Genomic DNA, 25,579 nt, shown 5'->3' on the forward strand with positions numbered 1-25,579 from the left:
CCGTGGATCCGGTCGCGCCTGTCCGCGGCGCCCAGGCCGGAGGCGGGCAGCGCGCCGAGCGCCGGCAGTGCGGCGGGCAGCTACGGCGGTGACATCCGCCCCTTGGCTGGGAGCCCCCGCGCCCGCTCGGCGGCGTGCTGCCGGACAGCGAGCCGCGCCTGTCCGCTGTCCCGAGGGGAAATGGGTGCAGCGGGACAGCGGTTTTGCAAGTTTCGGGGTGTGTTTTTTGTCAGACGGGATGGGGTTTTTTTGACGATACCGGTCACTGACACCCCGGGTGAAGCGCCGGGGCCGGGAGGGGGTCGTGCGTGTGCCAGTTCAATTAGAAACGGAGGAGTTAACCCCCCGCCACGGGGATGGTCAGTGCTTGGTCCGTCTCCGTAAGGACTTTAGCTGCAGGAGGCGAGGCGAGGGTGCGCGGGGGCTGGGGGCACGGCCCAGGTGCCCTACGCCCGGAGGAGGAAAACCCGCGGGCGCGGCCGTGCGCGGGCCGCCCCCGCCGCCCCCTTGGCTGCTCGCTCTCGGGGGCTGCGGCTCGGCCGAGTGAAGCCGCGCCCTCGCCCGGTGCCTGGTGTCGGTTGTTTAAGCCGGGGCCGGGGCTGCGGGAGCCGCGCCGGGCGGTTCAGTGGCAAGGGGCGGGTGTAGCGCCGAGCCGCGCCCCGCCCGCAGCCTCGCCCGGGCTCTTGTCCACTCCTGGGTCGTGATCAGGTTTGCGGCGGGGCGCGGGGGAGGAAGGTGCCCGCGGCCCGGGGCGGGCTGCGGCGGGGCGGGCGCCTCCCCGTCCCCGCCTGCTGGGGCCGCGCCCGGGCCCCGCTGCCGCCCCGCGGCCGTGGGCAGTGCCGGCGGCGGGAGGGGGCGCGTCGCTGCGCCACAAGCCGGGGCCGCGGCAGAGCGGCGCGGCGGCGGGCAGGTGCGGCGGGCCGGGGCCGCGGCTGGGGCCGCAGCGGGAGCCGGCGGGTCCGTGCCTCCCCGCGCTGCTCTCCCGCCGTCAGCATGAAGGTCGAGTTTGCCCCCATCAACATCCCTCTAAAGAGGAGGATCCAGACAGTCGCCGTGCTGCAGTGGATCTTCTCCTTCCTCCTGCTGGGTAACAGCCTTCCTCCTTCCTGCCCTTGCCCCACAGAGGAAAGGGAAAGAATCGGCTTCTTCCTTAACCGGCTTCACCCGTGGGCATCGGTCCGTCTCACCCTGAGGTTCCACGTGGGAGGAGAGGCGGCCGGCCGGCTCCCCAGCTATCCCCAGGCGGGCAAGAGCATCGCACTTCTGGGCTTGGGCCTTCTCTTCCCTGAAAGCTCTGGATAGCTTTTTCTCTATTTTTGGGTCTATTTCTTTTCGTGGGTTCTTATTCAGATATGATCCTAAAAAGCTACTGACCACGTCTTGTCATTGAGACACCCACTAGGTTTCTGACAACTAACAACTTTTTACTGAACGTGAGCATAAAGGCTGGTAATGCTGTTTTCATTACTGATTTTGTAAAATAACTTTACTGCAGTTCAATAAAATTCTCATTTAACAAGGTGATAAAAATTAACGAGGATTGACAGTGAACTGGCTTAAATGCAGACACTTCCGTAAATTTACGAAATATGTCCTCACTTGCTTTAGGAAGGTGTTCCTAACAATTTTAATTGGTAAACTTTTTCCACTGATTATTCCTCTACAGTGAATTTTCCTGATAACTTAACAGACTCCTATCACTAAGCCTTACTCACAGCAGCAAATCATACTCTCGTGGGTAGTATCTTCAACTTGATAAAATGAGTCACTTGATAAGGTAGACTAAGACTTAACTCTCTGGGACTAGATCCATGGATTGTATAAATTGGGAAATGGTTATTGAATGATCTGTGTCAAACAAAACTGTTCTGAGGTATAGAACAACTGACCACCTGTATGTTACTGGAAGTGTTGGAATGTTTTACAATCAATCGTCTGTGCTTTAGGACTTACAAGGAGAACAGGAATGTATGTGCATGTATCTTCCACGTATATCTTGCAAATATAGTATCATTCAGATGGTGGTCTGATGTCTTTCAGACTTTTTTTTTTTTTTAGGTTAGACCACACATAAAACACTTGGGTGTGTGTGGGAAGCACCTTCACAGATTTATGCTTAGCATTTGGCTGTGTTGTTACCTGTAAATTATATGCGGTTGGACTGTAAACAGTTCGTGTTTGTGGCTACATTGTAAATAGCCTGTGCTTTTAATTTTCTGTTACTGAATTAGCTCTTGGCATGTGTGCTTATTCCAGTCTAACGATTATCTGGAAGTTTAATGGCAGTGGAAGGAAACAATTTTTTATCCTAGCCTGGTTGGTAACGGCGCTGCTGCGGAAAATTTTGTCCTTCTGTGCTTACTAGAAGTGATCGGGCTGCAGAAAATCCACTCTTGCTGCATTTCAGTGGGAGAAGTGGGCAGCTCTTCTGCAGCTGGGGCTGCCTGGGAAGTGTCAAGGAAAATCAACAAGAAAGTGGTCTTATGGCTGGTTACATTGTGAGTGCACATGATCATGAAAAAAATCTGCTTACAAGAATGCTGAATTTTGGTGGACAAATTGATTCTAATAATAATCATAATCATCTGCTGTGCTTTCATGAGGATGTTTATCTTTAGAGCTATCCAAGGTGACCTTGTCATTTAGTAGGCATACCCTTTCAGTCATAGGACAGTCAGAGTGATCTGGCCAAAAAGTTTCACTTAGCTCCAGGCAAGTTCAGATGACTGAACCCTAAATGACTTAAAGAAGTGAAAAATGGGTTGGTTTCTGACGTTCTGGATTGCTATTATGTCTGGAATTTTCAGTTTGGGGTTTGTTTTTTTTTTTTTGGTCTGCTGAGCAGACAAAGTAAGGAAACATTTTTTGTTTGTAAGCTCTTGAATTCAAAAGTGACACTTTCAAATCATGTAGGGGATGCCCCAGTGCAAGTGAAATATTGTGTGAATTCAGCACAGGATAGGTTGGAGGGGTAGGTGTTGTTTGGATGTTGGTATATGGCTGGAACTACTTTATATGAAGCAAGATCTGTAAATTCAGTCTTTCTTATGTAAAAATACCTGCATGTGAAAGCATAATAACACCATGTAACTAATAACACCATATGATAACTAATGATTCATATATAGATATAGGGGTTCTGTTTAGAGCAATGTATAAATAAATAGGGTCCTGGCTCAGTGCTTAAAGTTGTCTGTCTAGGTATGTGGTGAGGTGCCGTAACTTAATAAAATGGACGAATAGGACTAACAGATAAAGTAAGATAACTCTAAAAACTAGTACCCTGAAAGGCAAAAGCTGAATTGGGTAGTGATATCCTTTAAATCCGGGAAGTAGCATGTGAAAATACGATTGGGCACACAGTAAGCCATAAGGAGAACATGAGTCTATTACAACTTAGAATCCATAATGTGACTTGGATAGAAGACTCTGAAAATCAAACATTGGTTTTATCTTCCTGGCTGAGACCCTTCAGAGTAGCTGAATTGAATGAAAAATGCACATTGTGTTGGTCTTTGCCCCTTGCTCTTCAGGCTTATTTTGTCGTAACTCTGTGTCGTTTGCTGAGACTGTGGAATTGATGATTGAAGATGCTGACTTGCTTGTGTGACTAAAGGCTAGTCACAAGTTGGCCTGAAATATATATCTGCAATAGTTGTTGAAGAGCGTGAATCTCATCACCACTTGTAGAAAGCAAATCAGTCAACAAATACTGAACAAAGAGTTACAATAGCAGGGTACAAACAAGAAAGTTCTGCTTCTTCGCACAGTGTACTGGCCTGGGCTGGGTGAGCGCTACAGATACGTTGTTCTGCTGTAGAGCGTAGGCAGAATAAACATGCCTCTGCCTCAAAAAAGCTGTACAGATGTGCACAGAATTTCATTATGTACAAAAGGAACCTCTTTAAAATTCCATGTGTAAGTTCCTCTGCTTCGTTTCCTGCTCTGTACTTCGAGCTGCCAAAGTTCGCCCTCAAGCAGAAAAGAACTTTTCATTGGAGCAGTGATTCTTCTGTTAGTTATCCAGGGGCATGACACCAGAAGCAAAAATAAGTTCAGAAATACCGTGATCTGTATCTAAGGGCTTCTGGATTAGATGAAAGAAATCAACAGTTCCCCACTTTGTGCCAGCTGAAACTGCCATATAGTTTCCTATCTTATGTGCTCTAAGTGCAGCAGGCTAAAGTAGTTTAGATAAAGTTCCGTGAAAAAAAGCAGTTCTAAACGGGCTTTCTTCTTTTAAAAGAAGAGTGTTACCAGCCTGGACTCTAGAAAACTAAAGCTATGAAAACTGAAAAACAGGAAACAATAAGATGATGCCATTTCTTGCCGTATCAAGCAGAAATCCGAAACAGCTTGAGGCTGAAGCATAAAGTCATTAGTGTTTCAGTGCTGAAACACCAGATATATGAAGTTTTGCGATTTCAGAGTGCCTACTTTAGAAAAAAAGCTGAAACAGACCATATTGATAGATGTAATTTTAAGCCTGCAGTTACTGTTACTAGAGGTTCATTGGCTTGGCGAGGGGCTGCCAGCGTGGGGCAGGTCTGTCCCTGTCCCAAGCTCATGCAGCACCCACATCGTGCCTGCCTGTGAAGCTGTGTGCCAGTACCTGCTTGTGATCTCTCTGCGCTGTTGTCTGGCCCGACCCCAGGCAGAAAATCACGTGGAGAAAGGAAATCTCAAGCCTGTAAGTGCTGCTGGACCGACTTGGGGGTGAGAGCAAATAGGTTACATTACTCCCATTTTTGTACTGGAGGTTTCATGGTGCTGCATTGACAGAATAGTCACTGTCGATGAAGGCAGTGGATGTCCCTGGTGTTTAGCATGAAATCTTTGTTTTTAAGCTTGGAAATACTTTTCTTAAAAACTTTGACTGAATTCATTTTTCTGCAGTTAATAGTATGTCTGATATCCTCCTGTTAGGAACCAGTGTAGGTTTTTTGTTTCTTGCACTGTAATTGAGCAGCAGTTTACCCTTGGTATGTAAGCGTGCTGCCGGGTGAGCTGTGTGCCTCAGTACTGCACATCTGTGAGTGAAGGTCAGTGTGCCTCGGGATGTGATCAGTACCTAGGCAGGAGGTAGATCAAAGGGTTCATTTAAAGGCAAAACAATTTAAACAAACAAAAATCAATGGCATTTGGTTTAAGTGGTGCTTTGCAGGAACCTTAGCCTTTTGTTTTTCTTCCTCTCTAATGTACAAAAATCAAATGACAGCGTTTTGGAGAATATCAAGCTAGAAGGTGAGTCGGTGAGCTTTTCTGCCAATTTCTGAGCTTGTGATGTGAAAAGACACAGTGGAATTTGAGCATGTACAAAATCAAATGTCGAACTAGGTAACTTGGGTGGAGTGGTGGTGTCTTGGTCCAGACAATGAGAGAGAGTTTAACCCAGTGATAAGACACCAGGATTTTGTTTTGAGACAAGGTGGTGGTAGAGGAGTATGGTGCATCTTCTGTGGCTTTCTGTTGAGGTCCAGCAGTGGCACGCTGGTCACCCTGGTCTTCTCTTTACTGGGGACCTAGGAAGTGACTGTTGTGAGTGCACCCCTGTGTTTATTTGCAAAATACTTAATAATACAAAATCAGTACATAATAAAAGGTATACTTTAATATGCATGAAGCCACAAAATAATATGCTAAAGACATTGGTGTGTATTAAAGTACATCCTGTTCTCTAGTGATTAAACTTCTGTGCATGTAGCATGTAGGATGAAGCACTCTGTTAATTGAACTTGGCTGGAGACAGTTTTGAGTTGTGGATCTGGCTTCCCCAAAAGAAAAGAAATGATGAAACAGTTGCCACAGAGTGAGATACTGCTGCTGGAATAATAAGCAACTTACATGTTAAGAAAGGTGGTGATGTGGTAAAGCAAAAAATAACCTTTTCCCCAAACATGTCATGATGTTTTGTTATTTGGTGCTGTTTTAATTCATCAGCTGTAGCTGGCTAACTAAAACAGTCTCGTTCTTCCTCAAAGCCTTTTTTTAAAAACTCTTTTGATACCTAATAAAACTCAGCTAAGCTCTGTGAGCCTTCTCTAGCAAGCTGGCTGTATTGCTACTTGTTTTTGTCAGTCTGTGTTCATCTGTCCCTGAAGCTTCTTGCTGGCCCACGAGTAGGGACTGATGGGACTGATGTGCGATTGCAGAGGATAACAGGGTACTTACTGATGCTTGACTGACTGGTATTTCTAGGAATGCTGCCTCTGTTGCCTACATTTTAGGGAGGGAATTTAACCCTGTCTCTGTGTATATGTGTTTGTATCCCTCGAGAATAAGAAGAGAAAAAAGTCTGTGCTGCATCAGGCCAGAGGCCCTGGCTTGGCAACCTGTATGTGAACATAACTGATAGTGGATGCCTAAGGAGAAATAAAAGAAACAGGAGATACGTAGACTAAATTTGGCATGCTGTCTCAGGATTTGGTAATTAGTAACTTGGGGATTTACTGTATCCAGACCACTCCATCTACAAGTCAATACTGCCTAATGCTTTGTATCTCTAGTTTATCAGTATTTGCCAGTGGAAGGTCTGTTTGCTTGGGAACTGGAACCAAATTCCAGAGTAAACAAGCCTTTAAACCAGCCTTCAAACCTTGGCATGTGAGGATTTGTATTTGTTATCATAGTAGTGTTGAAATACAGGTCCCTTGGTAGGAATGGTCAAATATTCTGGTGACTGGATTTCCTAGTTGTGACCAATAAACTGACAAAGGACCTCCACTATGGGAGACTGTTACATATTCAGCAAATGGTGACCTACTTATGACCTTGCTCCTGGAGATGGCTACTAAATTCCCGTGGACTTCAACAGTTTTCCAGTGCAGTTAGTTTAAATGAATTCCCAGCTTGTTCTTTCCTGGGGAGTTTGTATCTGCCATGGGTAAAAAGTGGCAGCAAGTTCCTGTGCTTCTGGTGGAAATCTGTGTCTTGACAGAATCGCACAGGCTAGTAGGCTTTAAACAGGATAGTACTCACATGACGACTCTACTTTTTAAAAAGAGGTTTTCTGTGTAAAAGCTACAGAGCAGTATTCTGCAGAGACATGAACTTGCTTCCTGTTGCCTTGGCAGGTTGCCTCCTCTCAGGTGTTGCCTGTTGTCTCACATCTTCCTTCGGTGGGACTGTTGGAGTCCATTTGCTCTGTGTGTTATTTCATTTAAATTTCTATAACTTTCTTTATGATTTAGAAAGTATTTCCAGAAATTAAGGCTGATTTTCACTTTTTTTTTTTCCTTTTACCCTAATGAAAGAATCCACTAAGCAGGGAAAATAATTTTTTTAATGCCAAAATCAACTTATCAGTGGTACCTTGAGGGATAATAGAGAGGAGCAAATGTTCATTAGGGATGCAAACACCACTCTGCAATTCTCCTTGTGTGTTACCTCAGATGTTCCATTCCTCAGTCACCCAGTTCGGAGGCATTACTGCTATGAAGACTGAAGATGAGAAAAGGACTGTTCTGTTGGTGTGGTTGTTGAAGAATATGCCATCTTTCATTTTTTTCCCTTGTGGCTGTCAATGTAAGGAATGAGCTTTTCACCTTGCTTTGTGTATTGGTGTGCACGTGTACTGATAAAGTCCAGAGAAGTACAATATTAAAAATCACATCCTCTACCTGTGTATTTCCTAGAAAGCCAGAGAGATAAAGACGTCCTGTTTATCATGTCCTTTGTGGGATAAGGTTCAAATCACTGAATTCCAGTTCATTTAAGACATAGCAGCACAGTGTATTTAGAGAAACCTTTGGTAAGGGCATGGCAGGAACTGGCTCGTCATTCAGACCTGTCTGAGTTGTCGAGAAGCCCGGAGGTCTCAGTGTGAGCTGCTTTGGGGGAGCCTATAGTGCCAGTTGGATTGACCCTTGCCACCTAGGGTGCACCTGCACTGGCCGGACATGGTCTGCGTCTGCTCTGAGAGTAATGGCAGGCTTTTCTTCTAGTGGACAGTCTTAGATTTGGTAGCCCTCACAATAGATATTACTCAAACATTTTTGACTCCTTAGTAACTGAAAATGCATTCAGAGCTTCCAGTTGCTGGGATCACCTGTATTTCCTCACCCAACGTGCTGGTTTCCTATTTCCTCTCTCTGTGGTATTTAACTATTTTATGAATTTGGTGCCCACAGCTGAGAGCCTGTTTAATGAGTGAAGCATCAAATGTTCAAACATCATTGGGCAGGACAGCTGCCAGTGCTGCTGACTAACACTATATATAATGTTTCATCCATTTCCTGCAGCTGATGAGTATCCACATGTTGTAAACGGGGAAATGGAGGAAAAGGGATGTAAAGTCTCGTCAACATTGGCTGGCAAACCAGATGTTCAGAGTCCCATGGCAGTGGTTTGTCTTTTAATCCATATGGTTTCCCTTTTCTCCACTGTTCCAGTACACCACAGAGATACTTTCAAAGCTTTAATTAAAGTTTAAGCAAAAAATTATGCTTACAGTCTACACTGGAACTACATCCAAGGAGGCAATGATATAGTAAAGTGCTGAATTCCAAGTTATTCACCCTTTGCTTGGAGTTTGTTTATGAATTTAGGTAAAGTGGTTGCCCTTTATTTACTCACTGTCTTTTCTCAAGGAGAAAACACTGGTTTTGTGCTTAATAAGCTCACTGGTTTTAAGTCATGCACTCCTCTTGCAGGCTGTTAATGGATTGAAATAATGAGGAGGTATGGTAAAAGGAATTATCTTTGTGTGTCTCATTGCAAATGCAGTAATAAATCGGCTTTGTTCTACAGGATGCTGAGTTCCCCTTAGGAAATGCTGACAGCATACTTATCTTCCTATACCTTACATGCACGCAGGAACGTGTTCTAGCTAAAGCAAAGCAGTGAGCTTGTTGATCTGTATGTTTGTCTGCATAGTATGAAATACTGCTATCTGGCACTTACCGCTGCTGATTTAATTAGCTCTCACAGCAAGGATGCTTTGATCAAGAGCACCTTTCAGCTATTTGACAAGGAAACTAATAGTAAAAAGCCATGTGATTCTGTGCTGAGCCAAAAGTTCTTCTGAAAGGAAGGGTAGGAAATACAAATACTTACCATTTTTTGCATAACAACTTGAAATTAATTGATTTGTGGCAAATAAAACCTTGTCATACTTATTCAAACTTAGACCATGAACTTTGGCATCCTGTCCAGATCAGCATTCCTAGAAATTTATATAGTTTCAGGATCTCTTCAAAGAACAGATAAGACTTTTCATCAAAATATTTCTGTGCCCTATTTTGAAGTGTTGCTGGTGTGGGATTCCCAGTGAATTCTCCATCCAGAGCAGTGTTGAGTGTCATCTTTCACCTGCGTTACTTGTCCTGCATTAACAATGTTCCCTAGAACTCATTGTTGCAGCTTTTGGGAGTTTTCCACATCAACTTTGGATGTCTGTGGGCCTCAGTTAGCTGTGGTATTTTTCTAGAGCTCTTACTGAGGTGCTTCTCTGCGCAAGACCAGGATTGCCTGTTTAAGCAGGAAGCAATGAGCTTCTTTACTGATGGTACTGAAGACTGGAGTATCCTTCAAAACAGTAGATTTGATCCCGCTTCTGGGTTTGTTTATGGTTGTTCCCTTCTCCCTTCCTTGGAGCAGATGCAATTCCTTATTTTTCTGCTCATTCCCTGCTGGAAATGGGAATGTTTATCCCTGTTTTTTTTCCTTCTCAGTCTAACCAGCAGCTTTCCTTATTCTGTCTGCTTCCGGATTCTGCAGTAGTTCTCAGTTACCCCATGACAATATATCCATTTTTCCTCTGAAGGCACAGTCAAACTACCCACAAGGGCAAGTTGACAGAAGTTCAGAAAAAATAAGTATTCAGGTTGGAAGAAACACAAGAGTACCCATAGGCCAAGTTAAACTATGAGTTTCAGCAGCTTGAAACCCGCTTGGTATAAGGAATCTGCTGTGAGTTTTCAATGCTCAAGTAATGTCTCTTGAATGAAGCTGATCTTAACTAGGATAAGTGGCTTTTACTGTTGGTCCATCTGCTTATTTCAGAGTTTTCAGTTTGGTAATATTTACATTGTGTTAGCCAAATTATTGCCTGATGTACTTCTGTTATTTTTTTACTCCAGTCTATCTACATTTGTGTTTAGCTCAATACGTTTCAGTGGTGTAACTCCTTTTAGGACATAACAGCATATTGCCCTCATGAAAGCCAGTCAGTTGTGGGACATGAAAAGTACGACTTCTGCTTTGTAAGGTATCATAGGAAAGTGTGTGTTTCATGCAGCTCTTCCTGTTGAAACATCCAGTGAGGACTGGGTCCTGTTTTGCTAGCCATTGTATAAATACGTGATGCTAAAGCCCTGGCTCTCTTGCAAGCCTGGATTTCAGCATCTGCTGAATTACTCTGATCCGTGAGCCTGATGTGTTTTATTCACAAGACAGAGCGAGCAGCCTGCTGCAGGGTGGAGAGCAGCAGGTACTGCCCTACTGTACTTTCAGCTGACTCTGTCCATTGCTGCAAGAGTGCAAAATTCTGCAAGTCCTACAGATAAAATGTTTCCATAGGGAGTTTCCTTGAATAGTTATTTCAGAGTTGAGCCCCAGAGTAACACATTCTATTTAATCAAACAACTTTTTCTGGCTTTTTGAATTGTGTATAATGCTCCTCCTATGTATCACTGTTGTGATAGGATGTTATAAATCTTATTAACCTGGGTCTGAAAGTATCAGGACTTCAAACTGCTGTTGTGTTCCCAGAGCAATGGTGAATTTCTGCTTACAGGTACATGTTTAGAGGCTGAAATGGCACCTTTTGATGTTTTGGTCTTGTCTAGTGCATGTCCTTGGCCAGTCACTGAGCACTGTTCCCAGGCTGCTGTGGCCCCCTTTCCCCTCTTTCCTTCCCTAGCTCTCCTCTTCTCACTCACCAGAGCATCACATCTTTGTTAGCTCTTGCTGTCTTCTTTTATTCTGCCTTAGGTAAACCACATGCTCTCTACCAAACATTAGTGTTCACCCTCACCATGGGGAGAAGACAAGTGTGTTGGTTCTCAGCTTATGCTTTTGTTTTCTTAAAGTAAACCAGCATCATCTTAGGCTTATTTGTCCAGTTGTGCAGTAGTTTAAGAAACATAGACTGAGGTAATACACCCTTGCTGGTGTTTCACCCTCAGTGTAACAATATTCACACAATGTGGAATAAGATAACTTCAATTTGTATGCATTTTGAGTAGCATCTGTAATAAAAATTCAAGGTCTTAAAAGGAGACAGGCATGATTAATGCTGTGGTTTCCTTTTTTATCTCTTGTAGCAGAGTTTTGCTGTGGTTTCTTCGTGATCCTGATCCTGGGCAACTTCTGGTTCCTCGCTGTTCTGTACCTGTTGTGGCTCTACCTTGACTGGGAAACGCCATGCACAGGGGGCAGACGGTCCCAGTGGGTCAGAAGCTGGACTGTGTGGAAGTACTTTAGGGAATACTTTCCCATTCACGTGAGTAAAACATTTCTCACAGAACTGTAAACATTGTAACAGAGACAGCTTGAAGAGCCATGAGCGTGGACAAACATCTAAGACTCATCTTTGGTAAAATTTGAATACTTACTCCAGGGTGAACTTAACTTCTTTTTAAAACATGAGAAATCTGAGATTTAGTGACAGAAAGGGGCAGGGACTGATTTTCTACTTGGACTGTTGGGTCACAAGATAGTACCTCAGCACAGTAAATGCTAGACATGGTATATTGAGACACACCTATTTAAACCTTGTTCAGCTGTAAAATGGGACAGTAGTTTAAAGTGCTCAGAAGGAAACGAACTGTCATCAGTTCTGTGTCCTGTCAATGTTCAGTCTCCATACTTGCTTTTTTTTGAGAATCTTTCTTAGGTAAATGTTATAATATTTTCCACTGTCTCTATTTTTCAGCTTATAAAAACTTCAGATCTGAGTCCAAATCACAACTACTTACTTGGCTTTCATCCTCATGGGGTCCTGGTAGCTGGAGCCTTTGGAAACTTTTGCACCGGTCCAAGTTTCAAAAATTTGTTTCCTGGGCTTACTCCATATCTTCATATCATGCCCATCTGGTTTGGCTGTCCTTTCTTCAGAGAATACATAATGAGTGCTGGTAGGTAAAGGCAGAATGTCTCAGCTGTTGCTCTGTATTGTAGCTTCTGCTTCAAATGTAGGGTCTATTCCTGTACCTATAAATGGTACATAATTTCACTTCAGAAGGATCAGCGTTGGTGCTAAATAGCTTTGTTAAACTATATCACTAAGCTTTTTTTCCTTTCTGAAAAAATTGCTGTTTTTCCCAAGAACTGTGAGACAAAACTACTGAGTATCAGTTATTTACAAGATGAGGAGGGCATATTAATGTATAACATTGTTTAGTCATTGCACAGACATTTGTAAAACAAATTGAGGATGATCTCTTAACTGAAGGGCTTCAAGTCCTACTCATTACAAATATCTTTCTAGTTGGAAGTTAATTACCTACTTCTGACTGAGGTCTCATATTGCAAATTTGTGTAGTTTTGATGGAGATGTAAACTCTAAAGACAGGAACTTTTTCCTCTCTGTTCTGAGGAGCATTTGTTATAAAGGGGTGATATTCATGCCTGGTACGGCAGTAATAAAAAAATAATAGCAAGCAATAAAGTTTGGGGAACAGAAGAATGTATAATGGAATCAGGACTAGTGTTCTCCCACAGTGGTTTAATGCAGGAGTTATTTTACTTAAATTCATTAAATTAGAGCATTTGAGTAAGTATGTTCTGGTGCACAAGAACATGTTTGGGAGACAGAGATCTAGCTCTTATTCCTGACTGTGATGCAGACGCTGTGATTTCAGATAAGCTGTGCAACTGTTCCATTCATAGAAACATACCTGGGATGTTGTTCAGATTAATATCAGAATTGCGTATCCATGTATACCTCAACATACCAGAGAATGCCTTTCCATGCAAATGTTACTTCCGAGAGGATTTTTTTCAGGCTTGTAAAGTTAAGAGAGAGGCAGTGGTGGAAAATGACAATTTTAAACATTGCCTAGCCTGGAAGTCTGCTTTAGACATTTTTGGCATCTAGGCCTACAGGAACAAATATTTACCTGCTAGATGAGAAACAGCTTGAGTAAAAAGCATGCTAAAGAATAGTTAGCATTGTAGCTCATTTTTCACAGGTATGTAGCTGATAAACCGGAGGGGTCCTTTGGTATAATGCGGGTTATCAGTCACATTGTAAAATACTTGCAAAATCTTCCAAGTACTGGGACCCATGCTCCTAGCACACTGTTTTATCTCCTAGTCTTTTGCTGCCTGTCTCTGAAGCCTCCGAGGCTGCAGCTGTCGTCATTGGGAAGAGCAGTTGCAGCACTACTGAGCTGCGGTGTGAGCGAGCATGGAACAGTGCCTTGCACGTGGGCTGACATCTCAGCTTCATCAGGGAGATAAATCTGTCCTGGGGAAAGACAGTGGCTCTTGCTTTCTCTTCCAGAGAAAATGCATGCCAATAGGTGAATGAGCATTACTCAAATTATTTGTGAGTCTCAGGTTAGCTGCAGTTTTCAGAGTAACAGTGACGGTGAAGACATACATGGTAAATGGAAGCAGCTTTTTACTGAGGTCTGAACTAGCTCCAGTAGCAAGCTATTCCTCTTGGTGGCCAGCTCTCAAAACTACATCACAGTCATCTTGCCTTTCTTGTGAGATTTTTGTAATCCATGTTGTAATGTCCCTAATGGGGAAAAAAAGAAGGGAGGTAACAGAAGATGAAGGATTTACTTGGTGACCAAAAGAGCATGCTTTGATACTAACCCTGTAAAAAACCCCCCACCAACCAACCAAAACCAACCCCAACCCCAAACAAAAATCCCTTCAAAAGCCCCCAGAAAATAACACCACAAACTAGACTTGATCTGTAGATTGTCATTTAAACTATATTATTTAAACACAATATAATTAAACGTGGCTTCTGGGTAAATGGTACCGCTATGAGCCTTTGAAGTAAAACTTGTGGCACAAAAGAACACTGGAGGGGTCAGGCACAAATCTGTTAGGGGATTTTCCAAAGCACCAAGTTCAGAGCAAGGTCTAAGTCGATGTTAAAGGCTGGTACAGCAGTGTGCCTCTGATTAGAAGTATCAGGATCAGCAGGAGTACCAGGAAAGCTTCACATATTCTGCTATGTTAGCCTAAGTAGATTGATGAGTGCCAGGTCCTGGTTACCAGAGAATGAGCTGATGCAGTCATCGGGTATGGTACAGGTGAGCCTTTTCTGCTTCTTCTGACGCTGTCATGCCATTGCCTTAGATGGAGCTGCTGCTTTATAGCTTTGAAAAGAACAAAGGGGATTAGCTTGGCACTGTAGATCCGTTTTTGCGTTCACAAGTCCTCTATTCATTCTGTTAAACCCTCTGTGCCCGTATTTATATGCACCTGCTGTGTGGCTTTTGCTGCTGCCTCTCAGCACTATCTGCTGCCATTCAACTCTTCTGTTCTTGGGCACAGAATTGCTCTGAGGGAGAGGTAAGTTGGCAGAAGTGCACACTCTTCCCTGAAGATCTCAAAACTGCTGTGATAGGCAAACAGCATTTAGCTCATCAGTGTGAAATCCAAAGACTTACCTAAGACTGAATCTGCTGCAGAGTGAGGGGGCTGAACCCAAATCTTTGAACCCTGCCCCGTGCTGTAATAATTTTGAAACATCATTTAGATATTTAAAAATATTTCTTAAATTTCACTGTACTTGTACATGAAGATCCAGTGGTCACTCTTAAAATGTTTGCTTCTGAAGGAATGGTTTCTGCATCCAAGGAGAGTGTCTCATACGTGCTGAATAACGAAGGAGGTGGCCATGCGTCCATCATTGTGATTGGAGGAGCAGAGGAATCTCTGAATGCACATCCTGGAAGTTTAACTTTGAACATCCTCAAGCGGAAGGGCTTTATTAAAATGGCTTTGAAACATGGGTAGGTTTCCCATCTGGGCTGCTGTTGTAAGCTTGCTTTGAATACAGATTGATTCTTAAATAGTTCATATTATACATATTAAACCATATAATTAGAATTTGAAAGAGTTACTTGTCTAAGAACATGCAGATGTCTGGCACAGGAGCCTGTCTATCCACCTAGATCCAATCTGGGAGTGTTGAAAACTCCTTTTGACTTTCATAATTTGTAAATTGTAGGTGTTATTAGCATATCTTGTTTTGTTTCAGTTGTTTTTTGCACTAGCAAAGAGTAGGAATTGTGAAACAATATCAGTAAACCTTGGCTGTTATTGCCGAGTGGAGCAGACATGCTGTTTTCTGTTCTGTAAATTGAAGTTCGATAGAAATTTCTTACCATTTTAAGCAAACAAAAAAATTCTAGAAAGCTAAGCCCTGTTTTATTAAAAAACTGAAAATTGTGGTCTAGGAAATTTTTTTTCACTTTTATTCCAAAGAATTATTTTTGAAGATTGTTATTTGCAGAAGTAAGTTTCTGAGAATTTATGGTGAAAATCTCAAGAAAAATGAGCTTATTTTTTATTATCAAACAGTCATCAGTGTGTAACTAAACAGATGGTATTAATATCTTTTGAGTGATTTACACAGTATAACCTATTGTGTTTGTTCTGGACTGGAAACTAGAAATATTGGAACCAATTACTTATCACTAAGCTTTCTGAACAGCTCCCAGGATTATATATTGACATGCAGAGTAATGAAAAAAGAAACCAAAGTTAATCTTGATTGATCTGTAACAGGGGGTTTTTAAGCTATTAACTGGAAAAAAGGTGATCTCCGAGAAGAAGAGCTCTGTAGCTCTGTTTTCACACAGGATGCTTAGGTTCATTTTTTCTAGAAACTGTTCTGTGTCAAAATTCCAAGAGGGTTTCTTATATATACCACTAGGAGTCTCATAACGGATCTGTTCTCTAATAGAAAGTAATATTTTAGTCTAATTTGTATCCAGAAACAACACTTGTGTGGGTTTAAATTAGGACTTCAGTGCCTAAATTAGGACTCCAGTGCCTAAATGAGTCTTCACTCAACTGCTGATTAATACAGTGGGATCCTAAACTCTATCAGTAGCTTTTATTTTTTAACCATAAAGTTGAGAAGAATAATTAGTTGCACTTTTTTTGAGCACGTACATAAATGTCTGATCTGTCAGATCGCAAAGGCTGGTGTTTATCTCTCATCTAAACTGATTTGGATTGAGAAACTAGATACACCTGTGCCTCTCATGACCTTGATTTCAAAAGTATTGCCAACACACAACAACAATATCAGGACACTTACAAAACACAGGAATGGCCAGTTCTTTCGCCATGAAGTCCTTTGTTTCAAAGGATGGTCCTCCTATTTCTTAAAGAGGCTTAGTTGTCTGGAGCCCCCCAGCAGGGTGATAATGCTTGCCTCTGCCCGAGTGAAACCTACGCCTCACACCTTAACCACCAGGCTACAAGTCATTCTGGGGCTGAGCACTGGCAAGAAAAAATGCTTCTATGTGAAATGTAGGAATCCTGACTTCATGTCTACACAGCAGGGCTATGGGACAGTATGACTTAAAGCTTTTGCAGCACTGTCGGTGGTCCTGGGCTCTTGCCCAAAGACTCTGCATCCAGTAATTGCTTCTGGTTTTAACATTTTGTTTCTAACAATTAACAAAATGTGAAACAAGCTTCCAAGCTTCGTGGAAATGAAAGGGTGAGGGAGGCTTGCAGGATGCAGATGAGAACCACCTGCCATCAGTGCCTGTGTATGTTTCTGGTGCTTGTGATCTACAGCATCACATACCGAGAGAGGAAGGGACAATGCAGAGACCAGGGGCAACGCGGAGACCTGTGCTCTCTGGCCCTGGCTCCAGTACTGCCAGCACGGATAAGCTGTGGTTCCTCATCTAGGAACTTGTCAGATGTGGTCTGAATATGTCAGCAGAAATCCTCTGCACTTCTGGAAAAGACACATTGGTCCAAGGTAGTACAGATATCTGATATGAAGTGAAGAAATCCTGAAGACATGAAACAAATGATGAATCAGCTAACTTATCTTTAGTTTCACAATTGTAAGTTACTTATTTCTCTGTCTCAACCTCCTACATAGCATCTTGCAAAAGCCTTCACCAGATTAAAACAAATCCCACAGTCTCCAGGTGCTATTGCACCACAAGATGCTCCTGTTTGTCTTAACCTTGTAGTAAAAAGTAGAGTATTTACACAGCCACAGTATGTACCAGACTTTCCGATATTTCCTTTACAGGTGGCTAGGTGATTATATGCTCTATTTGAGAAAGAAACTTTGAGCAGACATTAGTCAGAATAGTAGGTGGGAGTGGTATTCGGGGGGGGGGGGTCCTCAGGCTTGAGAAGCTGTTGAAGCAGTTGCTTTTTCCATACAGGTGGGTTTTGATTATCCACAGTACTTTCCAGCCAGCAATGTCCTCAGTGCATCCTCTTCAGGCATTCAGAGCTCTGCAGTAATTCATCCTGACAATATTACAGCAATGCTGCTATTTTACAGTAAGGTTTTTCTCAAAGATGCTGTGTGCTGAATGGAGCTAAGATACAGAAGCTAAGACTTAAGTAAAGCAAATAAAACATCTCTCTATCCCTCAGAGGCTGCTTAGGATTACCCTGCTCTTTTTTCTTTAAACTCTGTAGAATACTATTTAATGAAACTAAGCATTAATGAAAAAAGCATACTGCAGCCAAAGTTTTAAATATAACGGTGGTTTTGCCTGTTGGAGACAACTGCACTGATTCCATCCGCCTAAGTAGTTTGTCCAGAAGCTAGTCAGTGCCTTTCCTCACAAGCCAATTCATGAACTGAATAAGAATTCATTAGGCTGTGCAGGAGCCAAAGTGAGTTAGTATAATTTCTGTGGGTAGGATTTGACCTCTGGTAATAATGGATTCAGGCTAGTATTTTTGAAGAAGTCTGGAGGAAGCAGGATTTCATTGGGAATTGTACAGCAGAGGAATTTGGCATTGCACTCATGTCTGTAAGGATGTCTGTTTTTTATCACGGATTTTGTGCTGAAATCAAGTGTGTGCATTACTTCAGTCAAAAGGCAGAGGCAAGCCAAGATCTGGTTTTGATGCCACCCAGCTGGGTTAGCAATGAGGCTTCTTTGCTTGCCAAGGGAGAAAATACAATGGCACAAAGGTGGACTTAGTGAAATAGTGGTGGATAAGATAATAATCATAATTATGATATATGCAGTTACTGATTTTTATGATTATGGACAGTCATAAAAAGTTGTGACGGGTAGCAACCAGCCAAATATTGCCCAAAAGCTAGTTGCTAGTTATATGCCAATCACTTCTGTTTTTTAAAACCCAAAAAACCCGAAGCAGCTGCATATCAGAAATGTTGAATGCCTCTTGCTGTTGAAGTCTACAGCTGCCAAAGCTTTCTGTGCTGGTTACTGTGAAACCCTTTCCACACTGCTGGTGTGAACTGCAGTGCAAGTGGAGGCTGCTGCGGGATTCTCAGTGTGTTCATTGTTTTACAGGGCTCATTTGGTCCCGGTGTTTTCCTTTGGTGAAAATGAACTATTCAAGCAAGTTGCAAACCCCAAAGGTTCATGGCTCAGAAATGTACAGGAGAAGTTGCAAAAGATAATGGGCTTTGCTTTACCACTGTTTCATGCTAGAGGAGTATTTCAGTACAGTTTTGGCTTGATACCTTACAGGCAACCTATTCATACTGTTGGTAAGTTCTCTGTATCTTTTCTAATGCTTTTGCATTAAAAATGCGTAAGGGTGCTACTAATATCTGTATAAATATGTAAGTCTGTTCTAACAGAAACAATTGGTTACTCTGCATCTCAAGCAAGTATGTAATGTTTAAAATAAATATTTCCCTTTTTCATTTTTAATTCCTCTCCCCCTGCAATTAGAAGAGGGGATTCTTTTCTCCCTTTCCCCTCTCTGTCCCAGGTCAAGTCTTAGTCTTCATTTGCAGTTATGCACAGGCTTGTATCCTCAGCAATCCTCAAGGAAACCCAAGGGGTTCTCCAGTCTGTACCAGAGGGCTGTCACAGCTCTGCAGCTGTTGCTGCAGATTCTGGATGCTGCAGTTATTTTGTAAGATTCCTGCCACCTTTCTTAGCCTGGCAGAGGAGCATTGAGAGCGTGCATGCCATGTTGACAGGCAGTTTGGAAGAGAGTTTTTTTCTCCAAAAGCTTTCATCCCTGGTCGTCTACTCTCACTGGAGTGTAGGACTGAATGTCTTTTAGTTTTTCATGGCTTTAACTAGTGCTATTGACAACCACACCTTTAAAAAAGTTGTGCTGGACATCATGTGAAGGGAATATCTGGCTCTCTTTGTATTTTGGATAAATCATTTTTAGACAGGTTCTGAGCTGAGTGAACTAATGAGCCTGTTTCTACAGAAAAGTAAATTGAGCTTTTCTGGTATTCCACAAGGGATGTTTAAGAAGGCCCTCCGTTTCATGGAGGGATGATTTGATTTTAGTATGGATCAAATAAAAATGTTTAAGACAAAAATGTAGCTCCTCTTATGTTAAATTTCCTGCACCGCATCTTATCAGTGCATATAGTTAAATGTTTTAGAAAATATTTCATTTTTAAAGCCCACATTGTGCACAGGCAGACTAAAAATAAAACTTTTTTTTGAAGCCAAAAAGTTTTTGAAGCATTGGAATGAGAGCAATGTATTTTCCGCAGTTTTTCCTTGGGTTGATGACATCAAGACTGTTCTGAAGCTTAAAATATCTTTCAATTTGAGGCAAATCTTCAACACTGTAATATTTACTGCAAGGACAGGGACGGTTCATGGCTAAAGCACAGGAGTGCTTCAAATCAGCAAGACCTGTCTTGCAATAGAATTTGTTGTATGATCTCAAGAAATCCCTTACCTTTGGTGTTCCTATTTCCTCATTTTTGAAAACTATCACTGTGTCCCTTAATTCTCATGGAGGGGTTCTTGGTATGGCTCAACACAGCTTTGAAAGTGTTAGCTCAGCTCCTGAAAGCTACAGAGTCACGTTGAGCTCCACCCAAGCCGGTTAGCCCTGCTGACAATGTGGCCAGGTATCAGTGAGCTTCCTCCTGGTTCAGAAGCTGTGGGTCCTAAAGCAAGGAGATGCAATTCAGCAAAACCAAAGTCCATTAAGTCTGAGTGTTTGGGGCTTGACAAGTAAAGTACTTATGTTTTTCCTGATAATTATTACTGCTTTTCAGAAATAGAATCAACTCTAAAATACCAAATTAAGCAGGTTGCTTAAAGCTGCACAGAAAATTAGAGATTAATGTAGTTTCCAATTTCACAAGAAATCTCCGCTCTTAGGAGAAGAGACTGCTGCAGAAGGTCTTGGGGGTTGTTTGGTATTTACAGTCATGCTTCTGGAAGTCCTGGATTGGATGTGTATTGATTTCACACCCCCTAAGATATTGCTTCATCCAGGGCTGGGTTCCCACCTCTAGCCATGTGAAGTCTGAATTTCAGCACCGTGTGGGGTGCGAGAGCTGTTGGCAGCTGAAGTTGAGGCAGGAAAATGCAGAATCAGCCCCTTTGTGGTTCTGGCTAGGCTTCCCTTCAGTCAACACCATCCAATTTGAAGTGGCAACATCTTGAAAGAGATTTTCAGGTGCATTTGTAAAAGCTTCTGAGGGGGTTGCTTTTCACTCTCTGCTTTTCTACAGACTTCCTCTGTAATCTTGGTTGGGTCTGTTGGGCTCTCAGTGCCTGCAGTGCGAGAACAGCTGTCAAAATCTGTTAACTGAACAACACAAGGAAGACTGAGATCATAGGAAGCTTTTCTTAGCATATTGCAGGCTTTTTAGCCATAGCTTTCTCCAGAGGAGGAGTCTGCCCTCTGGACTTTGTGGAATTACCTCCACGCTCCCTCTTGCTCTTGCTCCAACAGAGCAGGCATCAGGCTTTGTGCAGTGACTGGAGATGTTGGTTGGAATGATATTTGTTGGCAGTGGATGGTTCAAAGACACCCTACAGGTTTTGGGGGTTTTACATGCTACCACTCCCTAGGCTGAGGTAGCCAACAGCATTTCTGGTGCTGGTGCAGCAATACCCATTTTGAATAAATCAGAAGATACCTGTATTTTCTTTAGTCCTATTCATGTGGCTGTGTGGTTGAGGACACCACTGTCCTCTTAGTCATGTCCCTCACATTGGGTAACTTTAGTATTCAGATCAGAACAGAAGATGGTGAGAAGGTACATTTTTTTAAATGCTATTTTGAACTTGTGGAGTATGACCCTGACGGCAAGACAACACACAGCCCAAATCGGGATTGTATGTTTGTTCAAGTGTAAACTGCTACTTCAAGTTAGAGCTTAACTCTCTTCTCATTTGCTCTTTTGCTGCCAAACTGAAATGATGGGTGTTTTTAATTAATTTTATCTGAACTTGAGCAAAAGGAAGTGGAGATGGAGACCCAGGGCTCAGGTTTGTGAAAGGCAGGATCAGGCCCCAGGGCAAGAGAATTTCTGTGTAATTCAGGCACCTCGCTGGGAGTGTGGTGGAGCTGTTACAGCAGGGAGGACAGTTGTACTTTTTAAAAGAGACATCAGTGAGGCTAATGCTGCTTTTGTGTTTGATTTACAGTGGGAAGCCCCATCCCTGTAAAACGGAACTTGAACCCCACCACTGAAGAGATTGAACAGCTACATGCATTGTATCTACAGAAACTAAGACAATTATTTGAAGAACATAAAAGAAATTATGGGATACCTGAGCATAAGTCTCTCATCTTTGAGTAGCAAATTACGATTTGTAATTCTAAACCTGATGGAAGAAAACAGTGTATGCTGAAAGATCTCTTTCTTGCAATGTGTATTTTGCAATTTGTAATTATCCTTGGGAAAGGAATAATTTTAAGGGGATTATTAGATGATTTGTTGATTTTTATCTTACTTCTGGGAAAAAAGAAAAAAAATCCTTAGGGTGTGAGCCTCAGAGCCAGTGCTGTTTTGAGTTGTCCTATTAGGTTCATCTGTACCAGAGACCCCATACAGATGTTTCTACCATATGGTACCTAACCGTAGCTTCAGCAGAGGAAATTGCCCCAGCATGAGATCACAAACAGGAGAAGTATAAACTCAAGAAGTCTTTGATTAGAAGTTGAGAGACTTACCAGCATGTATCAAACATGACATCATGTTGTTCTCTGAATATCAGAAAACCCTGCTGCTCTTCCATAGAAATGAAGGTGTACTTTTTCAACAGATGGCTATTATAAGCCATTTACATGTGAATTCAAGAATAAATAGCAGCTTTCTGTCCTGAATAGGCAGAAGTGTTTTGTCCAAGTTACGGAGCAGAGCAAACCAAACCCTCTGTTAGGAGGAGAACAGTGTGTTGAGTTTTCTGTGTGCATGTATATGCTGGGTGGTGGGAAGCACTGAATGATGTGACTTTTTTTGGACAAGCTGTGCTTTGGATCATTAGTTTGGAAGATGAAGCAGCTTTGGTAGTTTCAGCCTCAGAGGAGCTGGCAGGCACAGGACAGGAGAAGTGTACCGAGGAAACTAGTGGGGGAATCACGTGAACTTTACATCTTGTGCAAATTAAAAGTTATATGCCAAGCACTTTCACAGAAGCAGGGGGAGCCCAGTTTGTTCAGTCTGGTTCTGAAAGGTCACCGAGGAAAGCGTACTTGGTATATGTCTTTTTCTTCCCTACTGCTAGATGTGGGGAAGTATGTGGAAAGCTGTGCTGCAGTGTAACACAGGTGTAGTTGCCAAGGCAGTGTGAGCTCAGATCTAGGGTGCAGCAGGTTAAGAGGATGCTTTATATACAAACCAGGTGCCTAAATTTGAGAGGTTTATGATGAATTTAGATATCCATTTAAGAAAACAAATCTTAGCCAAACTCTTTTTTGGTTAAAATGCCTAGATGTTGGAGATGATGGTGTGTGAAGAGAATTATATTATTGAATTTTTTACGAGATAAATCCATGTGTTTGTAAATGCTTTATATCTGCATATGGACTTTGCAGATCTGGTTTTATCAAAGTGTTTGGTTTGTTTTAAGCAGTTTTGGTACCTGACTATTACATCAATTAGGTGCTCTGATAGGACATGTGCAAGTCTTGTCACGCAGCCTGGGGCATCTGCACCTGGGTCAGTTCAGCACTGGGGGTGCTCCAGGAGTAGCAGCACTGGCTCCACACTGGATACATCGCGTGCTTGCTGGGCTGGAGTCTCCTGTCAGAAGAAACACAGTTGGGACTTTGGGAAAAAGTTAAAACTCTGGAATGAAAAGATCTTATCAAGATGAAGGTCATTAAAGAAAAGAGTGGAAATATCTTGACTCCTATGGAGTGAACTCCTAATGAACCAAAGCCACGTGAATGTATACTAGAGTGGATGTGGGTTGGTCTGATGTGCTGCAGCAACAGGTTGGTTTTCTTGGGAGACCTGTGCCTTCTAGTGCCTATCTGTCATTCAGAGGTGACCAGCACTGAGCCAATGAATCCTGCTTTCGTTTTCTCTAGGATGACAGATGTCTTTCTGGGAGCCAGGGCTGGAATTCATAATGCCTGAAGAAGTAGCCTCTCTTCCCTGACAGACTGCTGTCAGTGCGCCCACAGCTCACCTCTGCTCTGCTTGAGCTTTCTTGGTGCCCCATGTGCTTGCCCTCCCTTCCCATGCCTTTGCTGCCTGGTGTAGACATCTTACTCCTCACCCTCTGTACATCTTTCCCTGGGTTAAGATCTCTGAAGGACTATGTATGCATACAAAATACTGTGTGGTGGCTTATTGTTCAGCAGATATGGGTTTTAGGAGCAGGGCTTGAGAAGAGGAAACACTGTGACTGTGCGTGTTTAACATGAGTTTAAGATCAGGATTGTTTCAGCTCTTGGAAGGGCGTGTGTCTAGGGAGGTCAAACATGGGAGGTTTGATACCTGGGAAGAGGTCTCCCTGGGGACTGTAGTAAGTGATGAGCCCTGAGTAGTTATTTTTGCTTAGCCAGCTGCGTGAAATTTCCTTTGGATTTGTTTTTTTGCTGCCTGCCGTGATGAGTAGTGCTGATTATTCACGAAAGAAGAATTTGGAGTCTGTGTCAGGCTGTTCTCTCCTAGATCATCTGCTCTAATGAGATATTTCCTCTCATTCTCAGTCTGCTCTTTTCCCATTACCTTAATGATATAGACGCTCAGGATGTCAATTTAAAAGAATTAGCGTTGGGTTGAAGATGGGAAGTAACAATGGATCATTGTGGATCAAATTAGCCAAAACTTTTAGGAAATATGCAGATACTGATTTTGGGGCAATATGTGGTCTAGAAGGTACCCTACAAACAGGCTTACCTCTGAATTCCATGAGAAAATTGTGGGCTCTGAATACCATCCATAATTGGCACAGTTAGAACAAGTAGGGATTGTGTTACTCTGACTACTGAAATTTTCATTGCTTTGTAACACAGGAAGATGGCGGGAAAAAAGAACCCAAAATCTCCGAGTTACCTAAATATATAATGTTGCTCAATAACTGCTGCATATTGCTTAGGATGGTCCTTCCAAACTACCTTTTATTAACAAATTGTCTGGTATATCTAGGACTATTTTAAAACAGAGTACCATTCCCTAAACCTTATAGGTGTGGTGTCATCTAAAACACTAACTCTGTGTTAGTATGTAGATTTGTAAAACAGCCCTGCAATACTGAGCTTAAAGGCCAGAGCCCTGGAAGCTGTAGACCCTCAGTGGCTAGTGCAGGCGCCAGTCCTACTGTTGCTGCAGCCACGAGGAGGCTTCCCATGTTTATTAGAGTGAGCATCCACGATGTCTTCAGCTGCAGTTCTTGCTTGAGAAAGCAAGAGCACACAGCTAGTAGGAATGGTGACACCTCCCTCCCCCAGCTGTGATAAGAAGAATGGGGTAGTGCTCAGATTTCTGGTGGGGTGTCCACACTTACCAGGGCCTGCTTTGTGGTGTTTCTCTTTGTGCCTTTTAATGACACAGGTAGTCCCAGGGAAGCTACTCATCTATCAACAAGATAGATGCTCTGCCTCTACACTGTGCAAACAATGCCTCCCCAATGTGCTCACTGTGATGACAGGGCCTGCCTGTTCCCTTGGGGGTGAACATCTCTGCCAAATTTTGTTTACAGAAAGTCAACCCTCAAGAATTTTTACTTTGTGAACTACAAAGCGTATTTTACACTTCGTAACTTTTTATGGTGCCTGTAAAATATGAATGTCAGCTGTTTCAAAGATAGCTGTGGCAAGGAGGTGCAAGATAATAAAGATTTGTACCAAAGTGTGCTTGTGTTGACTGTAGTTCAAATCTGCATCACTGCTGTTGGGTAAGGGCATCATCCCTCGAACCTTAGGAGCCTGATGGAACTCAAGAGGTCATCTGAGACTGGCTATAAGGCCATGGTCATAACATGCTGAGAAACCAGGGGGACAGGGAAGATGGATGGATTGCTTGCTGCAGTCTTCTGAGGCATCACCTGAAGCCTCATTCCTGCTGGCAGTCCCAAGGGGGCTGAGGAAGAAGATCCATGGCAGGGAAGGGCCAGGCTGCAGCAGCCCACAACCAGGAACACAGGGACAAGGCATGCTGCAGGGAAGCCAGAACACAGGAGGGTGGGTCACTCCTTTGAGGAACTGGTGAAATAATAGCTTCCGGAGTTGAATTCAACTT

At 42.8% G+C, this 25,579-nt stretch overlaps 1 protein-coding gene across 3 annotated transcripts; it reads left to right on the plus strand.

Moving 5' to 3' along the window:
* The first annotated feature begins 122 nt into the window (after positions 1-122).
* On the plus strand, positions 123-25,178 carry MOGAT1 (monoacylglycerol O-acyltransferase 1). Of its 3 annotated transcripts, none has more exons than XM_074912082.1 (6): positions 123-217; positions 11,265-11,443; positions 11,876-12,077; positions 14,747-14,921; positions 18,453-18,652; positions 21,531-25,178. In XM_074912082.1, exons 1-6 carry the CDS (start codon positions 181-183, stop codon positions 21,683-21,685), a joined length of 948 nt encoding a protein of 315 aa, XP_074768183.1. In that variant the 5' UTR covers positions 123-180; the 3' UTR covers positions 21,686-25,178. The 3 variants fall into 3 exon arrangements, with proteins under 3 accessions (XP_074768183.1, XP_074768184.1, XP_074768182.1); XM_074912083.1 differs by having other exon boundaries at positions 158-217; positions 11,268-11,443; XM_074912081.1 differs by lacking the exon at positions 123-217 and adding an exon at positions 880-1,087.
* The last annotated feature ends 401 nt before the right edge of the window (positions 25,179-25,579 follow it).

This window comes from Athene noctua, chromosome 8, assembly GCF_965140245.1.
Source record: "Athene noctua chromosome 8, bAthNoc1.hap1.1, whole genome shotgun sequence".
Lineage (NCBI taxonomy): Eukaryota > Metazoa > Chordata > Aves > Strigiformes > Strigidae > Athene > Athene noctua.